Here is a 13,742-nt window from a genome sequence, read left to right on the forward strand (position 1 = left end):
TTGTGTTGTGACACTGCTGTACCTTAAGTTGTTACATTTGCTTGGAGCCTAAATTAATTTCCGTCACTATCAGTGGTGTTGCTATTTCAGTGTATTTTGCCAAAATAGTTTTGTCACCCACCTATAAGCAACCTGCAGCTATAATTGGCATTGAAACTTCTGTAGTCATATTAATTCCCCATCACTGTCATCATTGTGTGTTTTTCTAGTGCCTTGTTGTGTAATTGATTTCAGTTTCATCTCTTAGTTCATTATAAAAAAATACATTGATTAAATGTCCTGTTGGGCCATGCAAAGCAACACTCTTAAAGAAAAATATACACTTTTTTTAGAATGTTGCACATCACCGCAATCCTTATGTGAGATATGAGTGTTCTAAAGATATACAAACAGATAAAGAGGCAGCTCATAGTTGCACATCATGGGATCCACGTATGCCGCCCACAAAGTCCACTACTAACAGAGCCTTTTCCATCGCTGCCCCCACCCTCTGGATCTCTTTGCCCCATTCACTCCGTGCTTGCCCCGACCTTCCCACCTTCAAAAAACAACTCAAAACCCACCTGTTTAAATACATTTTTAATGTCTAAATTTTCACATTTTTATACCTGACTGCTGTGCCCCCCCGCTTTTAGCCTTGTTTTAGCTCTGAATTAATGTATGGATATTGTATTTTAATGCATCGTTTACCCTGTTTTTACTCTATTATTTATTTCTTTTTTTTCTCTACTGTAAAGCACTTTGAGTACTCTGAAAAGCGCTATACAAATAAAATGCATTATTATTATTATTATTATTATTATTATTAAATGGGACCTAATATGCTCTGTCCACTTTTCTGACCTATAAATGTTATTAGAATGTTCTATCATTGGTTCAATTATGCCAAAGTTTCAGGTAATGAGGTTTGCACTGAAAGAAACCATGCTCGGTTTCAGATTTTTCTAACACCGGCTCCCTGTGACATCACAGTGAGCCACACTTCCTTATAAGGGGCGTTCACAGAGTGTGACCAATCACAGCGGAATCGGCGTGCCCGCAGGTGGGTCGTCGGTGGAATAAATGAAAAGAGATCAAGGAGAAAATACAGCTGGAATAGGTGCAGTTACTGGAAGATCTTAGCTGGAGGCTTTTTTAGAAGGCTTTATTGGCATTTTTTCGTTTTTATATCTTTACTTGATATCTTGTCAGAGCATTAAATCAATGGCAACGTGACTGTTCAGATTGTCTTAGAAGACGTTTCGTCTCTAATCCGAGCAGGCTTAACAATTCAAGCCCAGACTAGATAGGACAGTTGTCTTCTAAGATAACCTGAACAGTCCGGTTGCAATCGATTTCAATGCGCTGAGAACACTCTATGGTATCAATCCCACTTCACACAGCCTTCCATTGAAAGGCCAATTATCCTGCGAGTCATCCTGCCAGTGAGCTTTTCACATAGTAATAAGATAAGGAGCTCAACAGCTAAAATTGGCCTGAAAATGACCACACGGCGAAAATATTCTAAAAATATAAAACAGACAAGCCCAGTCGGATTCGAGAGGCAATTCAGTGTAATATATTCCATTTTGGAAAAGCTTTGTCTGCAAAGAAGTAATCACTATCCATTAACACAAAAGAATCCAGGCCAAAATGAGTACCATCAGCTGTTCAGTTTAATGTATAACAACAGTAAAAAGTGAATCTTTTGCTTGCAAAATAGGAGTGTTTTCTATGTACAATATTTATACAATAATATATAGTTTAAAAAACACATTTGACAGTTTATTGCACGACACACTTATAACTTAACAAAGCACACGTAAAACAGATGGGTCCTTTTGACATATTTCAACATTTAAACAGGAAATGTAGGTTTTTTTTTCCCATTACTTTGTTTTCTTCATCCTAACATGAACTGATTGAAGGGGGGGGGGTGTGCAGGAGACAACCCCACTGATACTGGATTGGCAAAAATGACAAGCCCTCCACATCAGGCACCATCAAGCACGCAATGGGAAGTCTGTTTTTGTCTGTTTTTTGGTGATTTGTAAAGAAAACGTAAAACCCCAAAAAGGAGCGTGACGTCTCACACTGAAGGTTTTCATCATCATCATTTAGATATTTCATTTTTATAAATACAGCAGCAAAGAGACCACCAGCAGTCCGGTACAAATAAAAAGATGTGAATTACACAATTAAAAGACGAAGGCGAGCGAGATGATGCAAAAGAGTGCAGTGAGGCGCATCAAATGTACAAGGACCAGCTAACGATTAGAATTCAAGCGGCATCCATCATTACGGATAGCGCGGGAGCTCTCTGCACCGCAGTTCTGTTCCCAAACTGCATTGTCCAGGTTGCTTTTTTTTTTTTAAAAGTGTTAGAATCCACCAACCACGCAAACCATCTGACTTAATCTTTCCAGATTACTTCACGGGAGCAGCAGGTGTTCTCGTGCATTTCAAGTATGACGCTCAGTGTAAACAATGACTGATGAGGTGGGGAGAGAGCCAAGCGGGAAGGATGTGGGGGGGTGGGTGGCGGTTGCTTATACTTATCGGATCCACGGTTAGGCTTATACGTAGCATCATTAGTTACTCCTACAGTTCAATTTGTTCTCAACTTATCTCGGAATGGCAGAATCGGTGCTCTATAGATCAGCAAAGTACAAAATATTTCTTTCAAAGTGAACTCTCAGTACAAAGATGGAGATTAATAGTATTTTTAAAGGGGAGGATAATATAAATGAGTTAGATGAGATGGGGGGGTGCCAGGGATTGGATTGTGTCTATAGGAGAATAAATGAATAAGGCTGTGTTCACACTTTGGTTCTCCAGTCTAGAACAAACTAGAAAATAATACAAGGTGGGTTCAGTCTTAGTTGTAGCTGAATAAAAATGGTTTAAAGATGGATAGCTTTTCTGTGCGACCAAACTAAAACAACATACGATTTAAGGTTGTTGGATTTGTCTTCATATGATGAGATTTTTAACATCTAAAGTCTGACGAAGAACTTCATAATAAATACCATATTATCCGGACTTTTTTTCACTACTTTCCGTCATTACACTTTCAAACGTATATTGTTTTGAGCCAAACTCTTTATTAAGTACCAACTAATAAGAGCTTATTATACGGGGTAAGTCACCTTTGATGGACTACACAACTTCATGTCAAAACATCAACTATTCCTTTAAGGCTATAGCACCGTACCATTTTTGATTGGTTCCACCAAAAAGGTAATAAATTACTGTACTATACTGTATTTTCTGGACTCTGTCACACTTTTTTTCATTGGTTGGCTGTTCCTGCGACTTATACTCCAGAGCGACTTATAAATGAAAAAACTGTTTATGTTACATAAAGACTGGACACCTTTTCTGTTCATGTTTATTTTTTGTGTAGCTGAATAAGCATTGTGTTAGCATATCTTACACCTATTCAGCCTTTTGCCTTCAATGAGAATGTAATATAAGTAGTTTGCAAAAAATGCGACTTATACTCCAGTGTGACTTATGTATGATTTTTTTTTCTACCAAATTATGCATTTTTTTGTCATGTGCAAATTATACTCCAGAAATATAGTCAAAAATTTGGTATATAATAATCTGTCAAGGTACTGGCCTCACAGTTAGGAGACCCGAATTCAATTCCACCTATAGCCATCTCTGTGTGGAGTTTGCATGTTCTCCCCGTGCATGCGTGGGTTTTTTTCCGGGTACTCCGGTTTCCTCCCACATTCCAAAAACATGCTAGGTTAATTAGCGACTCCAAATTGTCCATAGGTATGAATGTGAGTGTGAATGGTTGTTTGTCTATATGTGCCCTGTGATTGGCTGGCGACCAGTCCAGGGTGTACCCCGCCTCTCGACCGAAGACAGCTGGGATAGGCTCCAGCGGTAGAAAAATTATGCAATTATGCATATTTGGCCTTGTGCGACTTATAGTCCAGAAAATACGATATGAATAGAAGAGCACCAGGAGTTCGTCCATTGCATACACAAAAACAATGGTTCCTGACTTAACTGGTAATAATTTATGCTGTAATTTTAACACTGGTCTGTTCTCATTTCAGTTGAACCGAGTCAAACTTCTCTCGAAGACCCGCCTCTTTTGAGAGGTTTTGGTTTACACGTTGGCATATTCATTTTCACTCTTGAGAGTTTGTTTTCAAACCAACCAAACCTCATAAGTGTGAGCACATCCTCGGTAAACAATTGGGCATTTTTTTCATTCCTCGATGAGAGCGATGAGAGAATCCACATTTGATAAAAAACACACAGTAGTTTTGGCATGGACTTACCTAAGAGCTAAATGCTCACATTGGCAGCATCATGCTCAGTCAGCGACACGCCAGTACCTTCATTTTGTACATATGAGCGCTACAGTATTATTAGTCTCCATATGCGGTGACATTACATTGGCATCTACTCTTCCAGGGACTTTTAGAAGTGACTTTAGCATCTGTGAAGACAGCTCACTGGAACTGAAAGCCATTTGATGGTCAATTCCTTTTCTTTCTACCTGGGGTGGTGCAGTTTTAGGAGACGGATGTGTGTTCCTAAGCAATGCAATCACATTGGATACAAACATCATGCTTTGGGATGATCTGCTGTTTATGTTTATGTGTGTGTTTGTGTTTTTTTTTTTTTTTTGCAGGTTATCATATGCATGTTGTCATTTGCAATAGGTCCATAAAGTTTGCAGCATCCCTGCATACATTAGTCTCTGTGTTTGTGTGCAGGCATAAACATGATGCATGTGCACATCGAGTGCCCTTGCTGTGCGCACCTCTTCCTTTTTCCTCTTCTTCCTCACCCCAGCGTATGCTTGAATCGTGTATCTGCGTGTACAGTGTGTGTATGTGTGTGTGTATGTGCATGTATGTTGCTGTGTGTGTCTCAGCTCTCGGCACACATGGCTGAGATGATCTGCTCCACTTTATATGCCAACTTCTGCTTCTGGGCTTGTTCGTCCTGCTCCAGCGCCTCGGTGATCTAACACACACAGAAAAAAAAAACACACACACTTAGCAAGCTCACAAACCGAAACCAAGAGATTAGCATTCCTTAGCCAGTCACATAGTCACGCCAACACTTATTTCATTATGGATAACATCCCAGATTGATGCACTGTATGCATGAGAGTTATTTGTTTGTTTTCTATTTTCAATGTTATCACTTTTGCCGCTTGAGTTCTTTGTTTTTTTAATTTTTATTTTTCTTTTCCAACTGTTAATGGCAAGTCGATACCATGCATTTTCTGAATGAATGTTTGGATATTATATTTGAGTACTCTGAAAAGCGCTATAGAAATAAAATGTATTATTATTATTATTATTATTCATTCATTCATTTTCTACCGCTTTTCCTCACAAGGGTCGTAGCGGGTGCTGGAGCCTATCCCAGCTGTCTTCAGAGGCGGGGTACACCCTGGACTGGTTGCCAGCCAATCACAGGGCACATATAGACAAACCATTCACACTCACATTCATACCTATGGACAATTTGGAGTCGCCAATTAACCTAGCATGTTTTTGGAATGTGGGAGGAAACCAGAGTACCCGGAGAAAACCCACGCATGCACGGGGAGAACATGCAAACTCCACATAGAGATGGCCGAGGGTGGGATTGAACTTGGGTCTCCTCGACCACCGTGCAGCAGCTATTATTATTAAATACTGATAAATTGTATTGTGAAATCAATGTCACAATATTATTCAAATATTTTCAGCACCCACTTTCAGGAGTATTATCCCTTTCACTATTTTCCAGCATCTTTCCTCCTACATGCGTGCTTTAAAGGTCAGGGTGAAAGCGTACTTGAAGTACTCGGTGAATACCCAATGAATATGAATGAGTTGATCACATTTTCCAGTCTCTGCTGTACACACGCCCTTACCTCCTGGCTGTATTTGCTGACGTAGGTGTAGATCTCGTGGAGGGCACTGAGCGCGTTGAACTCACTGGAGTGGAGGCGCGCCTGCTCAGCCAAATAGGCATTCATGTCCTGATCGCTGATGGCAGGCAGGCGGTTGATGTCTGCGTAGTACCTGGGAGCAGACATATAGTCTGTTGAACCTCTTCTCTTCAAAACAGCTGAAGGACTATTTGTTTTACATTGGGAATTGTTGCATTAATGGTAATGGTTTAATTTCATTTGAACATGCATTAGATTACAATTGAATGCATCACATAATCAGTTCCCAGTTCCACATGTTCAAAAGGAGTAGGAAGAAGCAAAGCTTATTAAATCCTACCCCTCCATCTGGTACTTTTACAATCAGTAACTGTTACATTTGTTCACTTCCTGCTTTCCATAATACAGTTTAAGGTTTTTTTTTTTTGTTTTTTTTTAATAATGTACCTCATACCGAAGTACAATGTGATATGAGCATCCAATGACATAATGGGTACCATAGTAAGTGTCAATATAGTGATATACGTATATAGCACATCATGACTGGTTCAAGACTCTTCATCCTTGTATTTAGCAAACATCAACTGCTTGTATTGTTTCTTGAATTGGCTCATCGTTGTGCATTGTTTGATTTCCTTACTCAATCCATTCCATAGTTTGATTCCACATACTGAAATGCTATGGCTTTTTAACGTAGTCCTAGCGTATAAGTGTTTCAAATGTAGTTCTTCCCTGAGATCATATTTCTCCTCTCTTGTAGAGAAGTATTGGATGACATTTTTAGGTAATTGGTTATTTTTAGCATTATGCATTATTTTAGCTGTTTGAAGATGAACTATATCAGCAAGTTGAAGTATTTGTGATTTTAGAAATAAGGAGTTAGTATGTTCTCTGTAGGCGGCATTATGAATTATCCTTACTGACCTTTTTTGCAGTACATTTAGTGAAGAGTAAAGATTGCTTTTATAGTTATTACCCCATATTTCCACACAATAAGTAAGATATGGTAGAACCAGAGAGCAATAAAGAGTGATTGAGAACAAATTTTGCTTTGTTCAATACTGGCCACCTTATGTTGTATATTTGTAATATGAGGTTTCCAGCTCATATTTTCATCTATTGTGATCCCCAGAAATTTAATTGGGTAAAAATATACCTTTCTACCCAGCTTTTGTAATGCGGGATGTCCTTGGCGTAAAGTAGCTTGGTAGACGGCGAGTCTTTGCCTAGACGGTGTTCTGATGTGGAGCACGAGTCCATGAAGGTCTGGGCCACCACCGACAGGCAAGCATCCGTGATGCTGCTCTTGTGGATATCGAAGACAAACTGTGGATTCTTGATCACGTTCACCCAGAAGCGTAGAGGAAGGCTGTGATGAAAAAATTATTATTTTGCTTGATATTTAGGTACAGCAACAGAGCAGAATAATGTAACAGTAACATGAGCTGTTAAAGCAGAGAACTGTTTTAAAATTCATATTCGTATGACTATAAGCTTTGTGGAGATTATTCAAATTGAAATATTTATATTTATGAGAGGCAGTGTGAGCAAGACAATAAGGTCTTTCTTTCCTGTCATGCTAATAAGACCAACGCTATCACACAGAGGTGCGCTCACGTTGGTACTGATTTTTCATTCATTCATTCATTTTCTACTGCTTATCCTCACGAGGGTCGCGGGGGTGCTGGAGCCTATCCCAGCTGTCTTCGGGCGAGAGGCGAGGTACACCCTGGACGGCTGGCCAGCCAATCACAGGGCACATATAGACAAACAACCATTCACACTCACATTCATACCTATGGACAATTTGGAGTCGCCAATTAACCTAGCATGTTTTTGGAATGTGGGAGGAAACCGGAGTACCCGGAGAAAACCCACGCATGCACGGGGAGAACTCCACACAGAGATGGCCGAGGGTGGAATTGAACCCAGTTCTCCTAGCTGTGAGGTCTGTGCGCTAACCACTCGTCCGCCGTGCAACCGGTACTGATTTTTACTTTTAGCAATGTTTTTATGAAGGACCTTCAGTTTTTCACATAAAGTCAATTCAGGCATCCTCTCGTCTTACCAGTTGCTCTTCCAAGTGTGGCGAACGTCCGTGTCGTGGATGCCATGTCTGTCGGCCTGCTCGTCCAAGAAATCGAACATATATTTGATGGCTAGCGGCAGTGCAGTGCCTCGACACACAGTACTGAACAGGGTCTCGAACAGATCATCTACAAACTTCTGCAGTGTGCCCTGAAGAAAACGGAGCGTAGTTGTGTAATGCTGTGATTGTCATGTGAAAATTTATTCATACTTTAGTTTATATGATCGCAAAATCTACCTTTGTGGCCAAAAGCCTAGTCAAGTAAATCTCTGACACCATCTTGCTGCCACGTTCGCCTTCCTTCTGGTCACCGTGGTCGTGGTTCTTTACCAAGTGCCAAACTTTAACCCCACTCTCCAGGTCAGGGGTCAGCATGGGTACACGGGAATGGGGGCTATCGGGGCTGGTCGGTGTGGAGCGGAAGGACATATCCACACCTACAGGATCAAAAGTCAGGTTGATAGTAAGGATGAGCGAACACACCACTATCTGTATCTGTATCTGTTTACCCATCTAAATGATCTGTATCTGTACTCGGAATGGGTGGGGTTTAACTGGAAATGGGCGTGTCTTAAGTCTGGAATTGCTTTGGATTGTTTATTATTCAGCTATACGTGTACTGTGTATGTGTCTAAGTGATGCTTAAAACTATTCTTTTATTAATAATCTGTGTGAAGTTGCTGATTCATGACAACATGGCAAATAATCTTTATATATTTTTCTCTAAAGCACCGCGTTCAATACTACAAATAGTTTTCCAACTGACTTTAAATCACAAGCCAAAACAACCGAAGCAAGCAGACGGGGACAAAAAAAAAGTGTCAGTGACCGATGCACGATCGTGACCGATGCACGATCGTGACCGATGCACGATCGTGACCGATGCACGATCGTGACCGATGCACGATCGTGACCGATGCACGATCGTGACCGATGCACGATCGTGACCGATGCACGATCGTGACCGATGCACGATCGTGCCCGCTGTCTTGAAAATTAAATGCATCATGTATGTTGCGTTTAAGATTGCAAGTTGCATACCGCAATGTGTTGAGAGGGGTGTAATATTTTAGCCACGCATGCAGAATGCTTGATGCCGCTCTGGTGCTGCTGTGGAAGTGTACCTAATGTTGTGTCCAGTCAATGCAGATTACCGTTACCACTGTGTGTACAGTTAAAATGTACAAAACTGAGACTACAAATGATGCTTTGTTGCCGTGAAAGTTTATTTCTTTATTTTATTTGTTTCCAGTACTCACCGTATCTGCTGATGCTTCTTGGGAAGCTGGCTGACGAAGGAATGTTAAAGGACGACATCTGTTTAGGCACCAAAGCCACCACACAGCGATCGGTCACCTGCAAAGTCAAAGGTACATTTTTACATATTTCTGTATGTAGAAAGTTGATACGAGTTAAATTCATCATATGCATATTATGAATAACATCATAACTGTTTAGAAATAGTCTATGCAGGTTGGCTATACAGCTTGCCAGTGTTAGTATGCTGCGGTCGTTGTTCAGTAGCATTCAGCTCATTTGTAAACATGCACAGAGTTTGCAAATGCATCAATACATATAAGAAGGGGAAAATATAAATCCCACTTCTCACATAATGACTGCTTCCACACCTGGTACATTAAAATTGAAAGAGCTAAATTGTGCTTTTGCCAGATGAGGCGAGGTAATTTCCTCCTGTCAGAGTAGCAAATGCATCCTTCTTTGTCTTTATTCTTTTGTTTTTTATTGAACTCGCAAAACTCCGGGCATTCACTTGGCTCAAACTTGCCAGTCAACACTCAATTATTTGTGCAACAATGAAATATAAAACCACATCCAAGGCTGTTGACCAACACATGGAAGCTGAAAAAATACACAATGTGTGGAAGAAAATAAGAGTATGTTGACGGGGGTGATGTAGCTGCTGTGAATAAGAATGAATAGCGCCCTGTCCGTCGTAATAAGCTGTATGTGTCCACAGTGCTCCAGGGCATGTAGCTGTTAGAGTTAGAAAACTAATCAAGCAAAAGAAAAAACACTGTGATTCATTTTTTTGCCCACCTGGTAGTGCAGCAGCGTGTTGAGCCTTTTCCAGTCGCCCTCGATCTTTGTGGTGATGTCTTCATCCTGAAGAACCACACGAGCTGTCCTCCCCTGCCGCCACTCTGTAGGGAGATCAAATCGATAGCGTGAACATGTCGTATTGCAAGTGTGTTTGCGTTGTGCTACCCGTGGATTTGGACCTCCACTTTTGATTTTTTTTTCTTGGGCATTATGGTAGTTTATTCTATCTGGTGAGGTACAGTTACTACTTTCAAGATCTCTGACTATATTTTCAGGACAAGTTCCACCAGACTGTTTTGCTTTTTTGTTGTTACAAACATGATAGGATGCCCGAATAATCCAGGCTCAAAAAATAGTAGTTTTTTTATGCTTGCACATCTGCAGCTTCGTAGTATTTATATACATAGAAAAGTTGTGTCATTTCATTCATTCATTTTCTACTGCTTATCCTCACAAGGGTCGTGGGGGGTGCTGGAGCCTATCCCAGCTGTCTTTGGGCAAGAGGCGGGGTACACTTGCACTTTGAGATCATTTATTTGATGTAAAGTGCGTTATAAATTAAATTTATTGTTATTATTATTATTATTATTACACCCTGGACTGGTCACCAGCCAATCACAGGGCACATATAGACAAACAACCATTCACACTCACATTCATACCTATGGACAATTTGGAGTCGCCAATTAACCTAGCATGTTTTTGGAATGTGGGAGGAAACCGGAGTACCCGGAGAAAACCCACGCATGCATGGGGGGAACATTCAAACTCCACACAGAGATAACCGAGGGTGGGATTGAACTCTGTTTCCCAGCTGTGAGGTCTGTGCGCTAACCACTCGACCGCCGTGTAGCCCCCCAATAATCCTGGCTCGAAAAATAGTTGTTTACATGGTCAGATTTTTTATGCTTACTCATATGCAACTTCGTGGTGCTGGAGCCTATCCCAGCTGTCTTCGGGCGAGAGGCGGGGTACACTCTGGACTGGTGGCCAGCCAATCACAGGGCACATATAGACAAACAACCATTCACACTCACATTCATACCTATCGCCAATTAACCTAGCATGTTTTTGCAAACCCAAGTATGCACAGGGAGAACATGCAAACTCCACACTGAGATGGCTGAGGGTGGAATTGAACTCGGGTCTCCTAGCTGTGAGGTCTGCGCTAACCACTCATCCGCCGTGCAGCCATGTGCCATTTCATTAATACAATTAATACAATATACTAATAATAGACTTGAAATAAGACTGGAAATAAACCACAGCGCCATTGAGACGACAGCAACCTCACCTAGGTCCATGTCGGCAGCTCGCGGCCGCTGAGAGCAGGGCATGTTCTTGTACACGGCATCTAGTATCTTCTCCTTCACCTGTGTGATGGTGTCGCAGTTGAGCACCTTGACGGCGATCTCCGGGCTGTTCTCATTGTCCGGGTTCACGCAGCTCAGCGTCTTGGTCGCGCAGGGGGAGAAACAGACAGGAGAGAGAGGAAGCAGGTTTTACTTGCCAGCTGAGTCCTTTTCATTAGCTGCTTCTTTCCAGACGATCCCGCTGGAGAGGATCTCAGGCCGAAATGTAATTTCACACCTTCAGGATGCGGCTGTGCAGCTTTGGCAGGGGCTTTAAACAAGTAATGAGACACTCTCCTACTGCCTGACACCGCGATCACAGAGGTGTCATCCTGTCGCCGGATGAAACTTTAAGCCTTGGGGAGAAGTTACACTGACGGTCCAGTGGTGGAAGAGGCAGCCAGTTATTAAGCTACCCTTCAGACCGCCTCAACATAGCTAAAACGTTACTGAATTATTGAACACACCGCCAGAACTCCCGACCACTGATGACTCATTTTTTGTAACGATTTCATCCACTTTGTGGGGCATTATGTGTCCTCAAGTATGCAAACCCAGACCTTCGCTTTGTAAAATTACATTACTTTGAGTAAAAAAGCGCACCCAGACATGACTGTCTGTGTCGTATGTATATTTTGATTTTTGTTGAAATGTCAGACAAAGCTTTCCCTAACCTTGGCAGCAAACTCCCATCAGTTAAAAAAAAAAAAGCAGCAGCACTTTTGTTATATTCCTGCAATATATTTTTCCTTGTTGTTTTTGTCTTTTTTTTTTTTTACTGTGTATATGCTGGAGATACTGCTGGTATGAAACGCGCCTTGAAAGTAAATTTGCCTTTCATAACTGATGAACTCTATCCTGGGAAGGCAGACCTTGAGGAGCTGTACTTTTTGAAGCACTAATGACCTCCTCTGATTGGTCAGTATGTTATAGACCAACCCCTAAAACATTCTGCTGGTGCTAACAAGGAGTGTGCACATCATCAGAATTAATATTGGTCGCCATGCATGGTATAAGAAGTTTTTGTACTACAGCCGGATCACATTTGTGCCAAAAGTCTGCTTTGCAATGGAATAACTCATTTTAAAAAAGGCCAGTTATTGCTTGATATACTGCATTTATTGTAATTATACAATGCTTCTGTGAGCTATTGACTCCTGTTTATATTTATACTGCTATTGTTAATATATTTGGTATATATTAAGTACATGCGAAACACATAAAACCTCATCTTTTGAGTAAATGCCATGAAAATAATGGGGTCATGCAGTCCACCTGCAAAGCTGTAACTGAATTGTGGCCTCTATTAAATAGTGTTTCATGCTCTATATTTGGAATCTGCTGAATGACAATTTGGTTTGTTTATTGTCTCTGCTGAGTGACATGACCCTTTCAAACAAAACAATGGCTTCCCCATCGTCACCCTCTCCTGTTTCTCCTCATCACCGTGAACCAAAAGGACCAAAGAAAGCAAATTTGCATCAAATGTCATCTGACGTATGGTCACATTGTCTTGAATTGTTGTCCATCATTGCACCTGACTGATTATTCAACTTCTTCCTGCTCAGAAAGCAGGGAAATATGAATACAGTCAATTTGTTGCAGTTTTTTTTAATTTTAAAGACTGTATTTATTCCCTCATTTGTGTCTTTGTGACTCACCAGCGTCTTGTATTCAGTCTGCTGCCGGATGAGTTTGTCCTCACTGAGGGAATAGCGCGCCTCGCCAGTGATGGCATCGATGGGTCCCTTCTCCATTTGCTGTTTGATGGCACAGAACAGCATGAAGAGGGGCTCGCCAGCGCACTCCTTTGTTTTGGAAGGGAGCCCGTGCAGGGATTAGAGGGAAAAGGTGTGAGAGAGAGAGAGAAGCAGATAGAAGGAAAAAGATGATGTGAGACGATAAGGTTCTCCACACATAGAAAGACATCAAATGTAATACAGCGGATGGATGGACAAAAGGTAGCCACCACAGAAGCCAATCTTACGATATCATCATTTTGTTGTGCAGACATTCAAATAAGACCACTCGATGGTGGTAACATGACGGTACATTATGTTTCTGTCGCCCCCTGTGTGTTGTGGTTAAACTGCTTTGGAAGACACGTTGCCATACATGTAATACAGATAAACAGGTTTTATAGTAATTGGACAATGGGCAACGACACTGCATTTTAGAGACCGTTGACTTTGGTAATGGTAATGGTTTTATTTCATTTGAACATGCATCAGATTACAATTGAATGCATCACATAATCAGTTCACAGTTCCACATGTCCAAAAGGAGTAGGAAGAAGCAAAGCTTATTAAATCCTACCCCTCTAGCTGGTATTTTACAATCA

The 13,742-nt window shown here is 41.2% G+C and overlaps 1 protein-coding gene across 2 annotated transcripts in view; it reads right to left on the bottom strand.

Annotated features, from left to right (window-relative positions):
- Window positions 1–4,614: 4,614 nt before the first annotated feature.
- Window positions 4,615–13,742, bottom strand: part of LOC131105943 (plexin-A2-like) — a 91,314-nt gene continuing 82,186 nt past the window's right edge. For both annotated transcript variants that reach the window (XM_058054500.2, XM_078798643.1), the window contains 9 exons: window positions 13,063–13,209; window positions 11,344–11,503; window positions 10,047–10,150; window positions 9,248–9,344; window positions 8,226–8,425; window positions 7,968–8,137; window positions 7,056–7,268; window positions 5,882–6,032; window positions 4,615–4,977 (listed from right to left, as the gene is read on the bottom strand). In XM_058054500.2, coding sequence (XP_057910483.2) covers window positions 4,882–4,977; window positions 5,882–6,032; window positions 7,056–7,268; window positions 7,968–8,137; window positions 8,226–8,425; window positions 9,248–9,344; window positions 10,047–10,150; window positions 11,344–11,503; window positions 13,063–13,209 — 1,338 coding nt within the window. In that variant the 3' untranslated portion in view covers window positions 4,615–4,881. The remainder of the gene's footprint in view (window positions 4,978–5,881; window positions 6,033–7,055; window positions 7,269–7,967; window positions 8,138–8,225; window positions 8,426–9,247; window positions 9,345–10,046; window positions 10,151–11,343; window positions 11,504–13,062; window positions 13,210–13,742) is intronic.

Source organism: Doryrhamphus excisus, linkage group LG18 (assembly GCF_037039965.1).
Source record: "Doryrhamphus excisus strain RoL-2023G ecotype Guam linkage group LG18, RoL_Dexc_Guam_v1.1, whole genome shotgun sequence".
NCBI classification, from domain to species: Eukaryota; Metazoa; Chordata; class Actinopteri; order Syngnathiformes; family Syngnathidae; genus Doryrhamphus; species Doryrhamphus excisus.